Genomic DNA, 23,828 nt, shown 5'->3' with positions numbered 1-23,828 from the left:
TTGCACTATAGTCTCCTCAAAAGGTTCCAGTGGCCTTGTAAGTGTAGCCACGACTTTAGTTTCAGTTTGCACAGTCAGTGCAAACAAGCCAGTTCTCACCCCCTTCCAGCAGCAAAAAGGGTTTTTTTCTACCTTAACTTCTACTTCCTTCTGTTGCTGGTGCAGCACAGACATCCCATCCTCGTCGCCACATTGTTATATCCTCGGGGACAACAGTTTTAGGAAGAAATCACTGGAGACACAGAGAGCTGTAAACCTTGAAAGCAGCCATTTATTACCACACACTGAACTAACCAAAAACCAGCCAAAACTGGCTGGGCTATCCCCTAATAATCTAACTCAGTTGCCCTAGCAACACAAGATTCTATTACCATGACAACCAAATACACAACAGAGAGAATGGGTATTTTGGGAGGAGGGGGCAGTGGAAACAGATTGGAAGGGGCCATTGTGGAGCCTCCCCCATTCTGACCCTGTACTCCCCATTTCATCCCACTCTCCAATTGCTTCATCTTCCTGCTGGCAATGCACAGCAACTGCCATCTCCTCCTCCCCTATTGCCATGCTCCACCTTGGCCAGGGGCCAGCAAGGCAAGCAGAGAAAGAGAACTAGAGGGGCTGCCTAACTGTATGAAATCTGGTGCTGACAGCCCGGGTTATGGGCTCCATGTGGAGCCCCGCTGCGGGGCGCTGACAGCCCTGGCTGTTGGCTTTGCATGGAGCCCACAGCCCAGGCTGTCAGCACCTGGCACTGAGGCTCACAGCTGTGAGCTCGGCATGGTTCTAACGGGTGATGTATGTAACAACACTGCGTCACCCTAACTACATCGACCTAAGTCACTTAAGTGCAACGCCTCTCATGGAGGGGGAGTTATGAAGTCATTGTTGTGGGGGACTTACATCTGTGGGAGCATCCCTGTAATGGACACCTGGCCCAGGTCTCCTTCAAGGGATAAAGCATCAGCAGAGACGTAAGTTAACCACAGATCTCCTGCCTCCAGTGAAGCAGGAGTTCCTTTCTCTTTGCATCTCTAGAATCCACTGGGTCAGGAAAACTTACTCAAGAACTCAGCTGAGCCCCAGATTGCTCCCACTAGAGAGGAAAGTTAGTGGGGAAATTCTGTGAGAGGAATCTACATTTTCCTGACTCAGTGGGGCACACTTCTCAAGTCTTTTTTGCAATATAGTCAAATTGACAGTGTCCCTTGAACTGAATGTTTGGCTCTGTTGCTTTTCTTGATGTGCAGCAGAGATTATTTGCCACTAATGTTTTATTTGTTTCCTCATACAAATTAGGAAAAAAGAGTGCTAGATAGAGATAATAAAAGGACAGAGAATGGGTGGGGACCCTATGCACAAGGCAATGAGGGAAAAAAAAGAAGTATATAGCATCAATACTTACTAATATTGGGCTGCTTATTTACCTGTTTCACAACACTACATTACAGTGCATACAATTTTTATAATCTATAATGTAACTACAATTAAAAATCAGTATACATACTAGTTATAATAAAACAATCAAAACAGCAATTTAATTTTCTATTTTAAAGCAAAGATTTTTTTAATGTATTCAGTGTATCTGTCATCAAAACATTCCATGCTATTTTTCATAGCACTAGAGCAATATCTCTAATATAAAAACACAGTTCCTTGCAAGTAGGAAAAAATGTACAGTGAGACTTAAAACAAGAACTACTTTTACTCCAGAGGAAATAAGTGGTGGATTTGTATTAATTGCACATTACACTCTCTCACTACATCCTGAACCCCTCCCACAAAAACACATACAAGTATGTATAAGGAGACATATGAGGCCTCACAGCCATGCAGTGTGAAGGAGGAAGTTGCCTTTCCCACTGCAGGGTGAGTCCTGCTTTCCCAGAAAGTGAAGCCTGCATTCAGTACCCTCCAGACCCATGAGGAGCTGCAGGATTTGTCCCAAGGCACTGTATGGAGCACAACTGTCAGAATGCAGCTAAAAAGGAGTAATTTAGCAAACGTGCCAACCAAGCAGGAAAGTGTTCCCTTTCTTCTGCCATTCATTGACATCTACAAGGAAACAGACAGGAAGTCAAACTTCCAGATAATAGCAGTGTTCCTAGTGATGTACCTTGGCTCTGATTTAGAACAGTTCCTCTAAGCTCAACCTCACTCCAATGTCTCCTTTTTATTCCGCTCCCTGTGGTGAAGGGTAAGTGTGCTGTGTTAATAGTGACACAAGTATTTAAAATCAATTTGCATCTGTGTTCTATATAAAAGCTCCCCAGCAAAATAACTAATACTACTATCCCCTCTTCCTTACTCGGACAAGTTATTTTCATTTTAATTAATTGTTTCATATACACCAGTAATGGGGATTAATTTAGCATCAAATGAATGTAATGGCAAAATCTCCAGTAGATCAGGCCCTTAGTCGTGGATAATAAAATATTCTAGTTTGAGGTGAGATTTTCCTTCTGCAATGTTAATTAATGTATTTCACAAATTCACAAACCACAGGAAAACTGGTTTCAAAGGAGATAAGAGAAGAATTTGGAACTGACAAGCAGCAGCATTGTGGGTCACATTCACCCCAGTATAACTATTGATTTTCAGAAAAGTTATATGAAGAGTGAATTTTGCTCTGTAGTTAAGGTAGCCAATCAGTGGGTCAGATTCTCCAGGGTCATATTCTGCTTCCATTAAAATCAATGACAGAGTTTTCATTAACTTCATTGGGAGCAGGACAGAACCCCAATGAGATTGCACTGGTGTAACAGAGAGGAGAATTTGGTGCACTGTCTTGAGAGCCTGCAATGGGCAGCAGCATATAGACAGGCAGACTCACATTTATTTGATTATGTTAACATTTTAAAGTGAATTTAAAAGGTGATGAAATAATTTCAATTTTGTAAGGAGTTCACTATTTTACTACAAATAAGGATACATTTCACCTCTCTGATGGGATAACTGTACTGCAGACAAATCTCCACTCTATGGTCTGCACCAGAACCAAACTCGGGTAATCTCATGCCATAGGGATACAATGGTATGGGGTTTCCCATGGCCATGCCTCTATGCTGTGGCCACATCCCCCACTAAAGGCTTGTCTACACTTACAACAGTGCTGCTGTGGCACAGCTGCACTAGTGCAGCTGCACTGCTGTAGTACTTAGTGAAGACGCTACCTACTCCAGCAGGAGAGCTTCTCACATTGATGTAGATTCTCCACCTCTCCAAGAATCAGTGGCTATGTCAATGGGAGAAGCCTTCCCATCAACATAGCGCTGTCTACACTGGGAGAATAGTTTGGTATCATATGATTTTTCACACCCCTGAGCAACTTAGTTATACTGACTAAGTCAGTAGTATAGACCAAGCCTAAGTGTGGTGGTGGAAGGGCACCTCCTCGTCTCCCAAAGAGGCGGTGGTAGTGGTAAGGAGCCTCCTTCTCCTCCCAGGAATGGCAGGTAGGGACCCTTCCTCTCAGGAATGGAAGCAGACTAAGCAGGAGATCCTTCAGTAGCGGTCCTCCAGTATTAACCCCATGCGCTGGGGTGGATGCACCAGTCCCACATCACTTCTTGGTTCAGGCTCTCAGAGCTGATATTTCAGGTTGTCTGCAAACTCAGGCAAATGCTTCACTGTTTAAACTCAGGTCACGTTTGCACCATGAGGGCTAGGACCTTACACTTTTTCAAAATGAAGCTAAGATTCTGATGTAATCGCATGAGCCTAGGAGCCATGACACTAGGTGTGGACCTATAGTAATATTCTTTAGCCCAGCCCTGGGATGCATGCATTCTGTACGTGGACCTCCCAATGATATCCATGGAATGAGTGGAAAATATGCAGTACTAAGCCATACTAAAGACATAAGATCCACAGAATTCATTGGAAAGGACGTTTGATATATTTTTATTTAATTAAGTGCCATGCTATAAAGAACCACAGTAGAAACACTGAAAATCCTATCTTTATTTTGGTTTTGTTTCATCAAAATCACAACCTTAACTTACTAAGTGAATAACAGAAAATGACTCAATCTCCACTTAAAACGGAAAGTGAAACTTCTCATTTTTAATAACTTGGACCAAAAATCATTAGCAACAAATAAAACAAACCCCCCACTCAGCACCATTCTAACTTTGGACATCAGCCTGGTTTAACAAAGGAATTTGCATATCAAAGATATTGTCTGTTTCATATGTCCAGTTTGTAAAAGTACATAGCCAGTCCCCAACACAGACTCCTTCCCTGACAAACAGGCAGGAGGAAACAGATTCTGAAGGTGGCAGAAGGGGATGCTGCCCTGTGCTCTTCCCTGCCATTTGGAGGAGCTAACAGCACCACACTGGAGCACAGATAGCAGGAACAAGACAGTGCCTCCCTGACATCCAGGACAGGAGTGACTGGCAAAATGACTAAAAGAAATTAGAAATTATTAGTACATACAAGTGGGAGAAAGTTGTTTTGTTTCTTTAATATTTGTGGCATCTTAAATCTTGTGTCGATTTTTGCTGATTTCTACAGTAACAACTCCTTCCTCTCATTTTTAGAAGATAAGGGAGCAGTTCTCTGCCGGTGTAAACTGGCAGAGCTCCACTGAAATCAATGAAGATTTGCAATGGTGCACCAGCTGAGAATGTGGCTTAGAGATGTTTCTTTCTACATACAGCAATTTCTTTTTCTCTAACAACAGTTTCACATATAACTCAGTGTTTTGTGTGGGTTTTGTTTTGTTTTCCCTCATGGACTTTAAACTCAGCCTTTTCATGTTCAGGAAAGACGCAAGAAAGGCTTACATTTATAAGCAAGTCTTTCCAAATAATTCAGGAAACCTTTGGAGTTCCTGTGCATACCCAGGTCCAATAGGACTATCTGAAAAGTCAGCATAAACACGTTATCTATGACTGAGAGTTTTGTATCATGCTCCAAAAATAATCTAATGGGGATTTTTAATGTATATATGGAAAAAACAAGGAAAAGAAGAACCTAATCAAATTTAATTCATCCAAGCTAAGAATTCATCATTATTTTCAATGAGCCCCACGCACAGATAATTGAAATCATTGTAAAACAGTTTGCATTTACATCTCTCTCCTGTAATCCACATATGTGGCATCTCAGGATTTAAGCTCCCCTCCATAACTGCAGAGGTTCCAATATCATAGGCCATGTTTCCATACTTTTATAGATTCCAAGGCGAGAACAGACCACTGTGGCGACCTAGTCTGACCTTCTGTATGCCACAGGCCATAGAACTTTTCCAAAATAGCTCCTAGAGCATATATTTTTTTTAAATCAAGATTGGATGTTTTGCTAAATGTCAGTGATGGAAAATCTACCATGACCCTTGGTAAGTTGTTCTTATGGTTAATTACACTCACTGTTAAAAATGTACACCTTATTTCCTGTCTAAATTTGTCTAGCTTCAAGAGCCAGCTGTTAGATCATGTTATACCTTTTTCTGCTAGATTGAAGAGCCTGTTATTCAATATATGTTCCCCATGTAGGTACTTATAGACTAATTAAGTCACGCCTTAATTTTCTCTTTGTTCAGCAAAATAGATTGAGCTCCTTGAGTCTATCACTATAAGACATGTTTTCCAATCCTTTAATCATTTGCATAGCTCTTGTCTGAACCCTCTCCAATTTATCAACATCTTTCTTGAATTGTTGACACCACAAGTGGACACAGTATTCCAGCAGTGGTCACCAGTGCCAAATAGAGAGGTGAAAAAACCTCTCTACTTCCCCTTGCAATTCCCTGTTTCTGCATCCAATGACTGCATGTGCCCTTTTGGCCACAGCATCACACTGGGGTCTCATGTTTAGCTGATTTTCCACCATAATCCCCCAAATTCTTTTTCAGAATAACTGCTTCCCAGAAAAGTGTCCCTTATCTTGTAAGTATGTTCCTAGATGTTCCATTTATAATTAGCCATATTAAAATGCATAATTTTTGCATGCACCAACTGATCCAGATCTCTGTCCTCTACATTTACCACTCCCCCATCATCTACACACTGTATCAGTGATGATTTCATGTTTTCTTCCAGGTCATTAATTAAAATGATAAATAGTGGATGGCAAAGAACCAGTGCCTGCAGGACTGCCTCGAAACACACCCATTCTATGATGATTACCATTTACAATTTCATTTGAGACCCATCAGTTAGCCAGTTTTTAATCCATTTAATGTGTGCCATGTTAATTTTATATCTTTCTAAGTTTTTAATCAAAATGTTTTGAAGTAATGGGTTATGTGATTGTGGTTCAAGCACCATACATTATTTGATTGTAACTAATATTCAATTCATCTATTACCAACATTATGGAGCAAAATGTTCAAAATGGTCTCCACTCAATCTCTGATTCTGCACTTACAATTTTGTGTGTAAAAATGTTGCATCCTCAGAAGCCTGCACACACAAAACTATAAGCACAGGTTTATAGGCCTATTTTTAAAAAATTGCCCACAAAATAAAAACATAGTATATCAGGGTACCCGTAAGTGCTCGGAAGCAGAGCCCACTGTTTCTTCCATGCAGGGTAAATCCTTACCTCACAAGAATAATGTAATAAAATTCCATTAGGATACTAAGAGAATTTCCTTTACACAGGCCTCCTCCCATTAAGCCATTTTCATGTATGATGTATAATTCTTTCCTAATAAGGATCATGGGATATAATTATAGCTAACAAAACACTTGTAAGAAAACATAACAGGAAGAAAAGCTGAAGTTTAAGAATCCTCAAACAGACTATCTGACTAAAAATAGGATTTTGAAGTTGGGGGACTATCACATATGAATTACATTCTTCGTATTCTCCATCCTATCATTTTGTTAGCTTTTTTTTTTAAACCATAACTGCACATTGCGCATGTGTCATCATGGAGCTGTCTACAATGATGCCCAAGTCCCTTTCCTGAGATGATACAGCTAATTTTGAACTCTAAGACACTTGAGTAATTTATTTTTCCCCTCTAATGTGCATTACTTTATTTTTATCAACAATAAACACCATTTGCAATCATGTTGTCCATTCACCCTCTGAAGCTCCTCAAAGCCCCCTATGGTCCTGACCAACCTAAATAACTTGGTGTCACCTGTAGATTTTATTACCTCTCTCATATGCCTCTCCCAAGATCATTAATAAATGGCTACTAAATCACATGGGATGTATTAAAGAATCTTGAGGCACCTGACCGTTAACCTTTTGCTTGATGAAAATTGTCCATTTTAATCCTACACTTCATTTTCTATCTCTTAGCCAGTTTTTGATTCACGACAACACTTTGCCTCACACCCATGGCTACTTAGCTTTATTAGTAGTTCCTTGTCCGGGACCTTGTCAAAGGCTTTTTGGAAGTCTAAATAAATCATGTCACGAGTTTTCCTTTATCCACTATTTTACTGACATGTTCAAAGAATTCTAAGAGACTAGCAATTTTCCTTTACAGAAACCATGCTGGTTAGACCCTATCATAAAATGATCTCTCATGTGTTTTGTCACTCTACTTTTAATTACTATTTCAACCGATTGGCAGGTATAGATGCAGGAATTATTAGTCTATAAATTCTCCAGATCATCCCTTTTTAAAATAAGGTACAACATTTACTATCCTCCACTTACCAGAAAGGTGGCTAGGCAGGGTGTGTTTTGGGTATTTGAGGGCTAGCAATATTTTGATATGGTTTGTAATGTGTTTTTGCTGTTTGATGATCGTGTCAGGGGATGTAGAGATTATTACACTGTATTTTTAAATTATGGCAAAGGCATCTGGAAACTGGGATAGGCCTTCTTTTATGTGACTTTATTTAAATTACAGTAAATATGTAAGACTGCATTTGTTTGGAATGTAGGTTTGTGAAAAGTGACCCAAGATGCTTACTCAGGACCAGATTTCAGTAGAACTCTTTGTGGAGTAAGATACTAATCAGCATGAGTACAGATATCATAATCTGGCCCTCAGAAGTCATGGTAGCAGTAGTAGTTGTTTTCTTAGTACTTATTCAGGCAAAAGCATTTATGTATGATGGTTTTCACACCACACTCATTATCATAGCGTATGAGTTATAACTAAATAAAGACTCCAGGATTTGGTCCACTATGGATTTGTCTTGATATCTGTGTGTTTTAGAAAAAGAATAAAATCTTCCTGAGGACAGTAAGGTATATAACACTTAGACACTGTTACCAAAAAGTATTAAAATCACAGAAAGAAATTCTGAGTGTCTGTAATAGGATAACAACTCTGAAACACCTCACCCTCTCAGCGGGTATTGATCCTTTGGAGAAAGGGTTATGGGGATTCTCCAGTCAATAAAAGTCAAAAATCCTATAATATCCATTTGTACTCCAGTATCCTGCACTTTGACTAGGAACATACATAATGGATTATGTTAATTATAGAAATATTCATGGTTTAATCAACTCGGCCAGTAGTGGATAAAAATCCTCCTAAAAATAAAAATGAGCCAAAGAATAAAATTAAAGTATCAACTTTGAGAAAGAAACAAATTCTATTTGATGGGTGCCTGTGAAAATGTATCCAAATTTGTTATAAATGCAATAAGGGAATTTTACCAGATGGCAAAATTGGGCAGTTCATCATCATCATGTTCTCACACCCACTGAGTTGTTCTAAAACTACTTTTTATGAAACCAAATATAATTGGCTTGTGTTAGTAAACTGCTGAAACAAACCCTGATATTATGTAAGGACCATCTGAAATTCCTTTCATCACTTATTTGAGGACATCATATGGAAATATGCAGAAGCCATGTAACTTGGACATTATTCTTGGCATTACTGAACCTTATTCAAAATTGTGCTTCTTTCTTCTATTAATTCATTTGCAATGGACGGTGAGGAATTCCTGAAGGTTCAGACTGACACAAAATTCCCTTTGATTTTACTGCAGAACTTGATCTATATAATTAATCACTTTTGAGTACCCAAAAATTAGAGAGGTACCTGATATCTTAAAAATATACTCTCAGTGATCTCATGTCATTAACAAATTCATGTTTTTGTTTGATCATAGTTGAAAGATGTTATAAGCATTATTACTTTTAACATTGGCAAGGTGGTCCATTTGTGTTATTCCTTAAGTATATTATTCTAATTCACTGTCCATGCCTCACCCTCTCTTCTATAATCTGGTGTTTTAAACTACAAGGTAAGGCTCCAATCCTGTAAAGAGAACTACCAAAGTGGAGACCCATTAGTTCCATCTGGGTGCAGGGATCCATCTGTGCCATGTCAGGGCCTAAATGTACATTAAACCCATAAAGAACAGCAGCATTTTAAAGCCTCAGATTTTTGCTCTCAATTGCAATGAAAATTTATTTTTAAATTAATTTGTTATTGCTTAATGTTGGCATTCTTGAGGATTCCTTGCTGATTAGACAAGACATTCAGTGCTTATTATTCCTCACTACATTTTAAAAGCACAGAAATTGTCAATAACATGTCAGAATAGTGACCAAAGGAATCTCTGAACCCTGAGGAGATGTGAAAATACAGATATTCTGTCATATTTTAGAACAGACAGTTATAATCATGGTGTACCAGAGGTAAAACTTTTTTCCCAGGGTAGTGTTTTTTTCTTTAAGTCTGATTTCTATCTATTTTTAAATTAACCCCCAACCCCCAAATATACATGTGTCTTAGGCAATTGCTTTTTAAAATCTGTAGATCTGTTTCAAGCAGCACAGGAATTGTAGGTAAGAGCATTTATATATTTACATGATTTGGAAAAATCTAAAAACAGAATGTTGAAACCTTATGAAATAAAATTGTTTTGTAACATAATTTATAGTCATTGGTGCTAATACAAACATTTCAAAATCAATTATGTATTCAATTATTGGTCCTGCTGTCAAAAGATTTCATCTTAACAATGTGAAGTCTGCAGAGTGGCTGGTTAAAAAACACCACCACACACTGTGCATGCCTTAGGCATCATTTTTCACATACCTCAAGAAAAGAAGATTCCAGGAGCTATTTTAGAGCAAAATTGATTTCTGGCTCTTTTAATCCAGACAATCTGTGTTTTTAAATATTGAAGGGAAAACCCCACAAGCCTGCATGTTGGTGTCTTATCACTCTTTGAGAGCTTGTGCTTAAATGTTCACTCTCTTACACGTATGTCAGAGCTCAGATCCAGGCATTCACATGGTGTAAATCTACAAACTCCTACCCATGCACATAGGATGATTTGTATGAGTAAGCATGGTAAATGTAGGAAAAGTCATAATCAAACTGTTCTCTATGGAACACTGGTGGTCCACAGAGCACCAGATGGTGGCCCTGAGCACCTTCAAAAGCTGGCTGGTCACATACTACTATCTCCTCCTCCTTCTTTCCAAATGTTTTTACAGTTGCCAGCCTCTTCATTGAAAGAAAGGTTGGCAGGACTATAAAAGCAGGTTGGCGGGATTATAAAAGCAGGTGAAACAAAGATGAAGAGCCAGCCTAGCTGTCTGTACTAGGAGGAGACAATGTTACATAAGAGGTGGTGAGGAAACAGGAGCAGGCAGTAGTGAAGTTTGTAGAGGAAAACAGTGGGAGAGGAAGGGACAGAACAGATCAGATGGGAGGTGGAGATGAAATGAAGAGCTAAGTTGACATGATTAACTTTCTTCACAAAGAACAAAACGTTAAACTAAAAGAGAGCTAAAAATACCAAAATACTTTCCTAGTGTTACTTTTCTATGTAAGCAGTTGCTATAGCTGCAAAAGAGTTGTAATGCTAATGTAAACGGAGGTTGTCTGTGATCACGAATGGAAGGGGAGGAAATCTGTTCAATCCTGAATAGGAGGAGGAGAACTATACAGTTGTATATGGGAGGAGACAGGCCCGTAAGACACACTGTCAAATGTGGTCCATACTATGAAAAAATTTGAGAACCTGTGGCTTAGATTTTTTTTCTTTTTGAATTTGGTAAAAGCAGCTAGATCCTTAAGACTCAAGAAGACGGGAAAAAATTCTGTTCTTGAATACTCCTAGAACCTTCTCCCCACCCTTGACAGGTTTAAAACAATGTCCGCTACAGTGTCCCTTCCGTGAAGTGCAATTTCACTATAACCTTGCACAAATTATTATAAACTTTATTTTTCATTAGTTTATAACTAGGGATATGACATCACTTATTTCAATAGAATTACTCTTGATTTACAATGGCATAAGCACATTCAGAATCAAGCCCCTGTGGAAAGTGATCTGAATGGGAAATTAAGGCCTAGTCTACACTACTTACTAGGATGACATAAAGGATGTCATAAGTTAGGATGACACATAAAGCATCTTACTTTGACCTAATTATGTCAGTGTTTACACTACAGCCTTGTCCCACCAATGTAAGCGCCCTTACTATATATATGACAAGCATAGGGCTTATGTTGGTGTCGTTAGGGCGAGGCAACGTGTGTGTAAACACTGTGTTACTCACATCCACAGTTAGCTTTCTTGTCAGTTTCAGGGCTTCAGCAGAGTCATGAAATTGACAAGAAAGCTGGGCAGCTAGAGCCCAGCTGCCCTCCGCTACCCTGGAAAGCTGGGTCCCTGGACCCAGCTCCTGGCTGAGAGCCAGGGCGAGAAGCCTGGGTGGTTATACCCCACTCCCAGCTGGGAGCCAGGGCGAGAAGCCCAGGCGGCTGGACCCTGCTCTTGTTGAGGAACAGGGAGGCAAGAAGCCCTGGATGGCTTCTTCCCCTGCCCCCACTCCCACCTGGGAATGTTGGCTGTTTTGTCAATTTCATGGCTCCAGCATGAAATTGAGCCTGAAATTGACAAGAGTGCCCAGCTCCTGGTGGGTGGGAGGCAGGCAGGGGGGAAGAGGGGACCCAAGACGCCCCAATGGCTGGATCCCATTCCCTACGGGGAACAGGGAGACAAGAAGCCTGGGCAGTTTCCTCCACTCCTGGCAGGGAACAGGGAGCCAGTGGGCGGGGCAAGCCCGCTGGGAGCCTGGAAGCCTATGGGGCAGCTGGGCTTCCAGTAGGGAGCTGTCAGCGGAGCTGAGAGACCGGGCTCTCAGATCCCCACACTGCCCCTCTTAGGTTAGTATAAGCGCTCCTTGTGAGGATGCACACCACTGAACCAGCAGGGTAGTGTGGCTGTTAATTGACCTAATATAGGTCGATTTAAGTTTATAGTGTAGACACGCCCTAAGTCTTCTGCATGATATGGCGGACACATAGCTGAAATATAAAACCCTTTTTTCAACCTAGCTTTCCCAAAATATTACTACCAACAAAATCCTATTAACTAAGGGATGGGGGGGGGCAGGGAAGAGAGATTGAGAAGAGACCTTTCTGTTCACACATATATGTAAATTGCTTGGATTCCACAGCGATGGGCATGGTATAATAGAAGGACAGAACGCTGAACTGCGGGAACAAATCTGATTTAAATTTAAGTTTGTTATCAAAGTGAGTCTAGCTCAAAGCTGAGAAGCTATGCAAGGGAACTTACTACTGTTCTGCTGCCTATGTTGTATCTGTCCTCTGGAAAAATAAAGGACTTCAGACTCTAATTCTGTCCATCTGGCATATATTATGAGCATTAAATTCTCTAAATAAAGTGTTTAAATAGTGCACAGGACTGCTCTCATCATTTACAGCAACACTTAAGTATATCGAGAAAGAGCTTCACCGTATAGATTACACAACAGATTCAAACGTGTAATAAGTTACTTTAAAAGACTTCCCAATTACCCAAGAGCATATTAGAGGGTTTGCAGTACATAAAAACAAAGATGTGTATGCCAGAATACAAGGCACAGCCCAACAACAGTCTTCCAGCCACATATGTTTCATAATCTCAAAAAACAACTTTTGCAAAAGGTGTTATGACATCAGTAGACAAGAGATAGACTGAGTTACAGATGACATGTTGTTATAATAATCCTATTATTGTGTTTTTCATGCGTCTCATGTTCCAAGCACTTTCCAAAAACACTATATAATCAAGCTTCACAACACAGTGAGGTAAGAAGTATTATCATCCCCATTTTCCAGATTTTAAAAAAATGGAAGCAAAGAAATCAAGTGACTTGTTTAAGACCTTAAAGCACTGGAAATATTAAGCAGGATTCTTGATTCTCATGCTCAGATCACTAGACTACCACCCCCCAACCCCACCTGCTCTACCCACACTATTTTTAACCAGCGACTCTCAGCCTCACTAACTCCCCAAAACTACCCACCTGTAAAGATGATTATTGTTATTATTCTTTGAAGATAATTATTCCTTGCTATTTTCATTAGCAAAACAAAAGAAAACACCTTCCTGGGTGCCCAAAATCAAAGCAAGTTATACATGCACTGACTGTGTCTCTCAGCACATATCTGCAGATTTTATCTGGTGTGTTTATTATAAGTTTGGTTTTGGCTGCTTTTTAAATATGCTGCTGCTGTACTAATCAGACAAAAGAAAACAACAACAACAACAAACAGGACTCCTCAGAAAAACTTGTAAATAACTGTCCAGATGTGACAAAGTGGACAGTACCCCTTTATTGCTGACTACTGGACTTTGTTTCTGGAGTAACATGCCATTTATACAAAGCTTATTATAAGATGTACATGCCTAGATTCTTCATAGCACCTTTACAGGGTTACTGCTGCTATTGTAATGAAGACTGTTTCAGTATTTCAACTTTCAGCTAACTAGATCTGGAAGTTGAACTCAGAATGCCCTATTGAAGTTTACCGTGTTAAGCACTGAGGGCAATATGTTCCTCTCCTGTGGAGAAACAAGGAAATATGTGAGGCATCAGAAGCACAGAAACTGTGCTACATCCCATCCCACTGTTTCAGCATGCCAGGGTGCTTGTCAGAAGGGGAAGTGACATGAATCAAAATCCATGCATAGGCTATAGGTCAGTAGGGAAACACACTAGAAACCACACAGATCACAAGCTTAACATGGCCTCCTTACAGTGTCATGTTCCACTCATAGCCCAGCACTGTCAGCATTCCTTTTTCCCAGGCTCTTCTGCCATTGATTCCAGTTATGGTAGGGTTCTCAGGATGCTTTGAACAAAATAATGCTATGCTTTCTTTGCACATAATATCTGAAGTTTGGGCTGTAAATGCACAAGAGCTAATAATCATCAACATGACTTTTCCCTACCAACCCAGGCCCTTTCCACACATCTGCAGAACTTGTGATGTGTGTATTTCTGCTTTCATTAAGTTGGAGTGATGTGTCATAATGCAGAGGTACTTTCTCTGCGGGGTATTTTTCCTGTTTCTATAGCATTTTTCACCACACAAGCCATGGAAGCATCTGAACCTAGCTAGCAGTGTTTTCAGTGCATCCCATTCTTCCTGCTTCCCTGGAAAGAAATCACATCTGCAAGAAGATTCACATTCACACAAGCACCCCAAAACAAAAAACAAAAAAAACCATTGACCTCTCACTAGTGCGTTTCCAGTACATTTATCTAGACCCTTCCTTAAGAGTATATGGCCCCATCCTGGTGTCTTTGATACTGTAGTAAGAGGAAAACCTACTAAAAGATGAGGAGGAAGGATTAACTTCAACAGACCTATGACAATTTATGCCAGCTGAGGATCTGCCTCATGGTGTGCATTGAATCATGACATTATGGACATTTTCCTATATATTCTTATGAAAACACAGTGAGCAACTAGTCATAAAATGACAGCACGATGATAGCAGCTGACTGGGAGAAAAGCAGAATGGAAATGCCCACTTTTATTTTTTTTAAATCGAACATGCATCTAAGGAAGCCTTTGTTGTGTTTGGTCTGAAAACATAAGTTTTATGTGACAAGTTAAGCCCTTGTAATCAGCACATCTTCCAGCTGAAAGGCTATTATAAAGTGTTCGTATTTATTTCATGTTCCTCTTCTCCTCCCTTTGCTCTTGTATTACAAAAGGAACTCCCAAATATTGAATTCATCCTTCACATTCTCATAAATTACAACAGGTAATGTTACTCTGCTAGCTCTCCTAAATCTGCTGTTTAATTCCTGAATATTTGGAGTATGTTACTATGTTACATGGTGGTAGTGCTATGGTGTTTCTTCATGTAGAAGAAGTAAACAGAAATCCATATAAGTATGGGACATAATTGTCCTCATCATAAACATTTATAGAAAATAATTGTGTACTCTTAGTTATAGTCACTGAAGGTCTAGCAAAAAAGCAAACATCTACCTTAATTATATCTAATATACATACTTAGTTTGCAGTGAATACATTTCCTGGATGAGGTTATTTTATTTTGTCCTGTTGCTTTACCCATGGCACATCCAGACAAACCTGGATGTACTTCCATGCTCAAAGCCTGATTCTGGCACCCTTCCTTACATTGGGTGGAACTTTACTATTGAAGTAGTCCGATTGACTTCAATAGAATTACCACTCAACAGGAATGAATCAGACCAAGAGAGAATAGAAGTTTAGGACATAATCCTAAAAGGTGCCGAGCATCCATAATTCCTATTAACTTCAGTGGGTACTCAGCAATGGGTAATCAGACTATTATAGTATTTAGGGAAGCTCAAACGTAGAAAATTTTCAGTGAAACTTTTTCAGGGGTATCAGTCTCATTTTGATACATGGAGAATTACTCATGTATACACAATGATTGGAAAAGAACCCTCAAATATATGGTACAAATCCAATATACAATGGTATGTATGTTGCATTTGGGTTTTCACAAAGTTACTGTACCTTCGAAAACTAAAGGGGATATTCAATGTGTGAGAAATATGGAGGTGATTCCGTTTAAGATTAATGGGAACTATACACATGTAAATCTATCATGCATCTATCTATGTATCTTGGGAGTTATGTGGTTCTCATTACTATTATCTGAGCACTTAAGGGAGAGTAAGATCCTAAGAAAGAGGATGGCTCATTTTTAAATCATTATAATGACTGAATATATATTCATGGATGATTTGCATGAAATATTAAATTGGATCCAAATAGTCACCTGCTTTCTGCCTTCTCAAAAGTAAAACAAAATGGAACAAAAAAGAGCTGACACATTTAACACATTCCAGCTGTTTTTCAGCCACAACTCCTTTTCTTTCCTACCTATGATACTTAAAACTCACACATGCATAATTTTATAAAATGAAACAAAAAGTATAAAAAAACCTACAAGCATTTCACTTCAAAGAGTGTAGACAAAAACATTTCTTATGAAATAAAAAATGAATGAAATCTCACTTAAAACCTGTCCCAGAAAACATCAAAAGAATTCAGATCAATTGTGGTCAAAATGTAGATAACTGTCTTTTTTATACAAAGTTTCTTGCATGTTTTTAATTGGAGTAAATTAAATTTGTTTGCAGCTGATTCTGCTGTTTTTTAACTTGTACATTCCTCAGCTCTATGCAAAGAATATTAGCAATTCACACCTCAGAAAGGAATAGTTTTGAGATTAGAAAAACACAGTGTCTGCATATTTGGCATATATATTCACCGCATTCTCCTCAAATTCAGCAAACTCACATACACACAGAGAACACAACCTTTGGCTGAACTAGGTTTCAGGATATAGAATAACTAATTAATGCAAAGGAGACAGCTACAAAACCAAAGCACTTATTTTACACCAATGTTGATGTGAATCAATCACCAGGACTCAGAATAAGTGTTCACAACAAATTTTGCAAGTAACAAGGTACACTCTTTCTAAATAACTTGTGAGCTTGCTCCTAGTCCCAATGAAGTCAATGAGCGTTTTGCAATTAACTTTAATGGCAGTAGTTTTGGACCTGATATTATTTTACTCAAACCACTTACAGAACCTTACCTATAAACCTAGAACCAGTCATCCAGTCAGCAAATACTATAGAAAACCAAGTCTTCCCTTTGCAAAGGGAAATGACAGAAGTCTAACTGGGAATAAAGAAAGGAGGTTATTTCTAGAGACAGACAGGGCTGGGGGGGGGAGTGGGGCAATTTGCCCCAGGCCTCACAGGGGTCACCACAAGAATATAGTATTCTATAGTATTGCACCTTTTTTATGGAAGGGGCCCCCAAAATTGCTTTGCCCCAGGCCCCCTGAATCCTCTGGGCAGCCCTGGAGACAGATCAGTACACAGGAAACAGACAGCCCAGATTTCTATTTGGCTGTGGCTGCCAACCTGACTACACTGAACCACAACAAATACTAGCCAATTATATAGTGAATACAACCAACGAATGTGGTTTAAATGTAGCAGTCCCCCGAACCCTTTCCATTCACTCGCCTCTCCAGCTCTGTCAATTAAGCATTGGCATAAATACACATAGGGAAACCAGTCTGAAGATACCATCCAATGGACCATCAAAGTCAATCCACAAAAAGAGCTGCTCCTTAACTAAGAGCTCGGCACAATTGTGATGGAAAGCCGGGAGGCACTTTCAACTGGGAGCCGAGGATGGGGAAAGAGAGGCCGCCCATTGGAGGTGGCTCTTTAGGGCAAGACCGAGACACTCACAAGGGAAGTGTATTGCTTCTAGTAATCGCTCAACCTGTGCTGGCCATTAACAATGGAAGAGAGAGACAATGGGTCAAGAAACAGGTTGAAAGAAAAGAGAGACAGCCAGACAGGCTGCTGAAAGGAGGAGGGGGCACAGGAACTCTCCTCACGTGGTGGCAGCCCACAGCATGTGCGAGCAGCAGCCGGGAGGGTTTGCTGCTGCTACCCCGGGAGCTCAAGCAGAAGCCAACAAACCTACAGCGCGGTATGTGGGGCCCGATCCTGCCTTTCTGGACGGCCAACATTCCTCCTGACTTCAAAGGATAGTTTTGATTGTGCAAGGAAGGCAGGGCGAGGCGCACGTTAGAGCTACTCTCACTGGAATCATCCACTTTCAATATTTAAAGTGGCCTTGAAACTTCCAAGTTCTTCTCAGCTGTTCCCAAATTAAGTGGCTGCCGATGGGAAGCATTAACAATATTGAGCTGTAAATAAAAATGGGGCGGAGGGGGGGGGTTGCTGAAGGGGTTGCACTTAGCGATCAGCCCCATGGACCAGTTATTCTGATAGCGCTACAGCAAGGAATGAGGTTGTGGCGAGTAGCCTCTCTACAGGTTTCCTTTCTATCCAACCCAAGACTGCAGAGATTGGAAACGCCTCCCGGAGAGCAGGGGAAATGAGCCCAATTCTGGGATTCAAGGCTTTCTAATAAATCATGGCAGGGGAGAGAAAAAAGAAGCATCTGCAGAAAAGTGCACTCAAAGCACTTTGTCGTCCAAGCACAGTTGTAAAGTGCAAGGAAAGTGGAAACTCTAAGCCCTGAGAAAGCAGGTCTATAGAAATCCCACCGAGTGACACAGCAAAGCACTTGAGCCCAACTCCACTTGCTGCTGCCGCCCAGACTTCCCCTTGGCCTCGCCTCCCAAAGAGGAGGAAGCAGGTGAGCTCCCAGCTTACACACACATCGGAAAGAAAAAGAGACAAAGTTACCACCTGGGGGAGGGAGAGTGTGTGTGTGTGTGTGTGTGTGTGTGTGTGTGTGTATGGGGGGGGGGACGACAGTTTTAGCCTTGGAAGTCACTTACCGGCTTTACAAGGATCCTTATAATCTATCGCCTCAGCTTTATCCTCTTCATTGAAATCGTAAGTGTAGTCATAATCAAGGCCAGAGCAGGAGGAGAGCTTCCCCCAGGCAGTCAACCCAGCCAGCCACAACGCCACCCTCCAGCAAAGCATTTTCATCCTCTACCACAGAGGTGGGCAAGGGGGCAGAGAGGAACTAGGACTGAGCTGCTGTCCACGCTGGACCGATACAGGAAGGCAAGGGATGGAGGGAAAATTTCTCTTCTCCACCTAAAGGCTCCGCTGAGATGCTGTGGTCTCTAGGTGTCCCCAGTCATGTGGGCATACCATAGAGAAGGACAATGTTGCTTCCCCTTCTCCACCCCCTCCTCTTGCAGGGGAGAAGTTGCCGGGTGGGTGGGCGCAGGGGAGGGGGATGTATTCTGACTAGGGATCTCGCCTGTCAGGGCGTCTTCTCGCCTCTGTCAGCCCCCAGACAAACTTTCCACCGCGGCTGCCGGGGCTCCGGGGCCAGGGCAAGTAGGATCCTTTCCGCCGGCTGCCTCCTCCCGAGCGCTCCGCTGCTCCCGTTGCTGCTGCGGGAAGATGAATCCGGTGTGCACATCGGCAAACTGCCACCGGGAGAAAGAGAGAGAGAAGGGGGTGCTAACAATTTCCACTACAGTGATGGGAAGCAGCAGCAGTGAAGGGAACTGAGAGAGAAGGAGTGAAAAAGTGCAAGGGCTTCCCCCCTTCCCTCTGTCTCTCTGGTCTCCCCCCCCTCCCTCCCAGCTTATAAAAACCTTACAGGGAACTAACAATCGTCAGCATCCTGCTTACTTATTCATACAATCAGGGTCAGGATCCGGGCTGCTTCTGATCTGCTCTCTTGATAGTCTTATGAAAACACATACGCACTCACTATGTGCCTCTCTGTCCATATAGCTTTCTCTATAGATAAGCAACGCATGATAGTTTAAGACGGGGAAAATCTTGCGAGAATCAGATAAAACACCACACGGGTCAACTCTCAGCAGCGAAGGAGACTCGGGGGAATCCGTGAGGATGAGGTGAGGATGAGAAATCACTGCAATCTTTCCCCCCGTCTCTAAAGAAGTGCCTGTGTGTTTCTCCCTCTGCTGCGGTCGTGCAGCGTTCGCCCCATGAGCTGGGGGAGTTTAAGCGTCCATAGTTTGTTTAAAAACGGGCAGGAGATATAAAAGGTCCATTGATCTCCAAAGTTCAGCCAAGGAGCTGGGGAAGCAGTTCCAAAATGAAAGTAAAAAAATTAAAAATTAAAAGGCAAATGCAATGTAAAATTACAGATTGCAACAGGCAACGCTAAACTCTTGCAGTCCGGCTTTGCTTTTTTCACGTGGATCTCTGAAGGAGAGTTGTAAAAAGGTTTATTTTCAAAAGTTCCCGTAGAAGCAGCAGACGTAGCAGCGCCAGCTCGCTCTCTTCCTCCCTTGCCTTCAATATGTGACTTGGTATAATTCAGCTTGATCATTCAGTCACTCGCAGTTGGTGAGGGTGAATTGTTGGTGGGTGGTGGTTGTTTTTTTAAAGCCAGAGCGAACGGATCAACACGCAAAGTCTCCTTTCAGCCGATCAACCTGGAGAAAGAAAACGTGCTACTGGAATAAAAATAAAGCTATAAAAATACCATGTGTTCATTTAACTCCCCCTCTGAGACAGAGTGATTCCGATCCTGCAGTCACGCCTCAAACAATAAACTAAGGTGAGATTTTTCCCTAACAAACTCCTCCTCCTTTTACAAATTTCCATGGAAAGGAGGGTGGAGGAGAGGAGAGGAGGGGTAGGTAGCTGGGAATTTCTGCTGTTCCAATCTCGTTATGGTGTCACATTTAACACTGACTTTTGAAAGGACTGTGAAGATGCTGTCTTTATTTTACATCAGAGCCCTCAAAAAAGTCTGGTATGCCCTAACAACGTCCCCAGGCAAGAGATAGTCCCTTCTTCCTTAGCATGTGAACAGGATACAGGCATCTGCTCCTGTGCAGTGCAGATAGGGACACAGTCATTATAAATAAAATCAGATTGGACTGAATATTTATAAGCACTTGCTTCATTTTCTTAAACTTCAGTACTATAGCAAATGCTGTTTCTCAAGGCTTAGTGTTTGGAAAGTTAGATGTGATATCTACCTTCAAGCTGTGGCTGCTGCTGCTTAGAGCTGTCTGAGAGGAAGATATGCAGTGTTATTGTAGCCCTGTTGGTCCCAGGATATTAGGGAGACAAGGTGGATGAGGTAATAGCTTTTATTGGACCAGCTTGCAGTTGGTGAGAGAGACCAGTTTTCAAGCTTTATGCAGAGCTCTTCTTCAGGTGGTGGAAGTTTGGGGAAGAGGAGCAGAGACACAAATGTGAGACTGGGGGTTGTGATTCTGATAGCCAAATCTGGATTAATTAAAATAGCCTCTTGTCTTCACTGCAGTTATTAATGTATTTTCTGTGACTACATAATCCTGGCTTCTAAAAAAGAAAAAAATAGTCACATCTATCTGTCCGCTACCCAGTTTATGTCAATCTATTTTATCTGAGCCCATCAGTGTGAGATTTATTTACTCCTCAAAAATGAATGGTGGGTGTTGCTCTGGTGCAGTGCCATAGATACCCTGCCCCCCAGTTAATGCAATTAAAACTGGGAAGGAGTTGTAAGTAGTAGCTTGCTGCCCCATATCACATTCAGTGTCAAACATCAATTAACGTCAACATTTTCAGAAGCATTCATTAATTTTGTATACCTCAATTACCTTAAGAAGTTGTGTGCCTTATTTTCAGAGGTGAGGAGGACCGACAGCTCCCTCTGACTTCATCTGGTCTCAAATTAGTCAACCTAAAGTCGAGACCTCAAAATGAGCAAACACTGCTAAAAATTTGTCTGTAGTATTTCTTAAAAGGTAATTTACCAGCAGTTCAGTTTACTGTGGGTTACAGAAGCCTGTGAAGAGCATGTTACATCAGCTCACAAAAAAGCCTGAAAAACTTAGCAGCTATTTTTCTCCTTTCAGCATAGTTTCCATGACCAGCAATCCTAACAGTTCTGAATACAGGCACATCAACTCACAAAGAGGAATCAGAGAACATTTCTATCAAAACCATCAAAGAAATGATAAAATATAATGACTTGCCTTTATCCCTATAATATTTTGGACTGGTGGGCTGTATCTATTAACAAATACAGTATTCTACTGAGAGGGCATGTGTGCCTTGATCAGAACAAAAACCTAACTTCTACTATTTTGTATTATACTATGTGATATTTGTTCTAAAATTTTCCGAGTCACTTTTTTAGTTCACAAATTGGACTTCAGTAATCTTGTCCCTAGGAGAGACAGATTTTGTTTATTGTCCTGTTAATCAAACATAGTTCTGTACACAAATATAAATAGATATACCTACCTTTGAAACATTAATTTTCTTTGTAGTTGCTGTGGATCCCAAACACAAAACAGAACTTGTCTTAAACCTATAAAACACTTTACAGACACACATATGTATCAGTAGAGTGTTAGTAATTGTGGTATTTGCCCGTTCTTTTGTAACCACGGGAAAACAGTGTACAGTATGTGATCCCAAATGTGCCAATCTCCTCAATGAGATGATTATTAGACTGTCTGTCTCTCTCTCGCCAGTGGGAGATTAACTCTCTCAGCAAGGTACGCACTGACGTCACCCTTAGCCTCCAGCCGACAATCTGCCCCTGACCTCAGCATCACCAGAAACATCAGAACAGCACCAGCTTGAGGACAGCTTGCCTCACAGAATTCTGACCACATTAAGAAAGAGACTCAGACATACAACTGTGCCAAAGACATAGAAATAGATCCTCTGCGCCTGTCACAGTAGACGGGGATAAAATGTAAATGTATGATGTGTGAAGATCAAGTAAATGTGATTTACAAGTTCAGGACAAGATCTGCTTTGTGTTTGTTATCCATAACTACAGATTAAATTAATGATTCAGATTTAAATGTAAAGCTCTTGCCATTTATAAGTTCCACAGCATTTAGATATCACAGTGATGGGTATTCTTGAAAAACGTAAGATGGAGAAATAATAAATGTATACTACTACTTGCATCAATCACTTTAGAAAATCCTTCCTCATATTAATATAAATTATTTTCCCAGTTTACTTAAATAATTTGGTTATTACATCATCATTTCCTAATAAAAACTTTCAAAAGTGTAATCTTCCCCATATTCAATATAGCTTGTTTCTGACTGCACAATTTAAAAACCACCACTTTAAATAGAAGGGGGGAAATATCACACATACATCTCTACCACTCCAAAATACTCACAGTTCTGACAATCCATGTGACAACACAATCAATCAATCAAAATACATCCTACAGCCGTTTCCAAAGAAACCAACACATAGCCAAAGAGACAGATCGCATAAGCTGGAAGGAAACCAACCAAAGGAACACAACAGCAGTGGCAACAACAAAAACCCCAACCTGAAGCATTTCCTCTTTTCTCCAAAATGTTGAATATGTTATAAACCAAACAATACTGAAAATGCTATAGTATAAATGATATACAAAACAGGTGGTGATGGAATACTGTACTTCTTTCATCCTGTCTCACTACATAATTCACTGGAGCAGGGCTATAGAGACTCTTTTCCACCACAAAAAGTATTAACAACCCCCCCCCAAAATAAACTAACAAAAACAAAAGAAATTTGTCAATCATGGAACTGAAAAGATAACCTCGAAACGTCGCTGATCAATCATTTTTGTCATACACACCCCTCCTCCTTTGTCTGTGTGTCTGCTGCATAGGCCTCAATTCTGCCCTGAGCTCCGAGAGTATGTTTATACTGCAGCTGGGCACACATTTCTCAGTGAGGGGACACACACTACCTCTGCTCAAACTAAGGGTAGCACAAGCAGTGGCTCGGGCCAGTTGCCCAAGTACGTACCTGGGGGGTGAGGGGGTTGTACTCAGAGAAGTGCTCACACTACAACTGGGGTGCTCACAACGGGCTACACTGCTATTTTTAGCGTACTAACTCAAGCAGAGCTAGCATGCATCTCTCTACCCAAACTGGGTGTGTGTTCCCCTGCACTTCTGCAGAGCACAGTACAGGCCTACTGAAGTCAATGGGATTACTTACAGTAAAAAGTTAAGCACATGCCTAAACCATTGCAGGATTGGGTCCATAAATCATGAACTCCTTGGGGCAGAGACTTTGGCCGGATTTTCAAAGGAGCCTAAGGATACGTCCATACTACCCCCCCCCCCGGGTCGGCGGGTAGCGATCGACTTCTCAGAGTTCGA

The 23,828-nt window shown here is 40.9% G+C and overlaps 1 protein-coding gene across 9 annotated transcripts in view; it reads right to left on the bottom strand.

The window, feature by feature from the left end:
* TLL1 (tolloid like 1) overlaps positions 1–23,828 on the bottom strand; it is a 388,529-nt gene that overhangs the window by 183,472 nt on the left and 181,229 nt on the right. For 2 of the 9 annotated variants that reach the window (XM_039540241.1, XM_039540253.1), the window contains exons 4-6: positions 21,291–21,373; positions 19,354–20,129; positions 18,537–19,145 (exon numbers count right to left, since the gene is read on the bottom strand). The exons of 1 other annotated variant lie outside the window; for it this stretch is intronic. In XM_039540241.1, the coding sequence (XP_039396175.1) occupies positions 18,537–18,693 (157 nt within the window). In that variant the 5' untranslated portion in view covers positions 18,694–19,145; positions 19,354–20,129; positions 21,291–21,373. Of the gene's footprint in view, positions 1–132; positions 201–18,536; positions 19,246–19,353; positions 20,148–20,681; positions 21,010–21,290; positions 21,374–23,828 lie in introns of those variants that run through there. 6 more of the 9 variants (XM_039540242.1, XM_039540244.1, XM_039540243.1 and 3 more) reach the window with 5 other exon arrangements.

Source organism: Mauremys reevesii, linkage group 5 (assembly GCF_016161935.1).
Source record: "Mauremys reevesii isolate NIE-2019 linkage group 5, ASM1616193v1, whole genome shotgun sequence".
In the NCBI taxonomy this organism is placed as follows: domain Eukaryota; kingdom Metazoa; phylum Chordata; order Testudines; family Geoemydidae; genus Mauremys; species Mauremys reevesii.
Note: the sequence above shows the minus strand (reverse complement) of the source record. Positions and strands in the feature narration are given on the sequence as shown.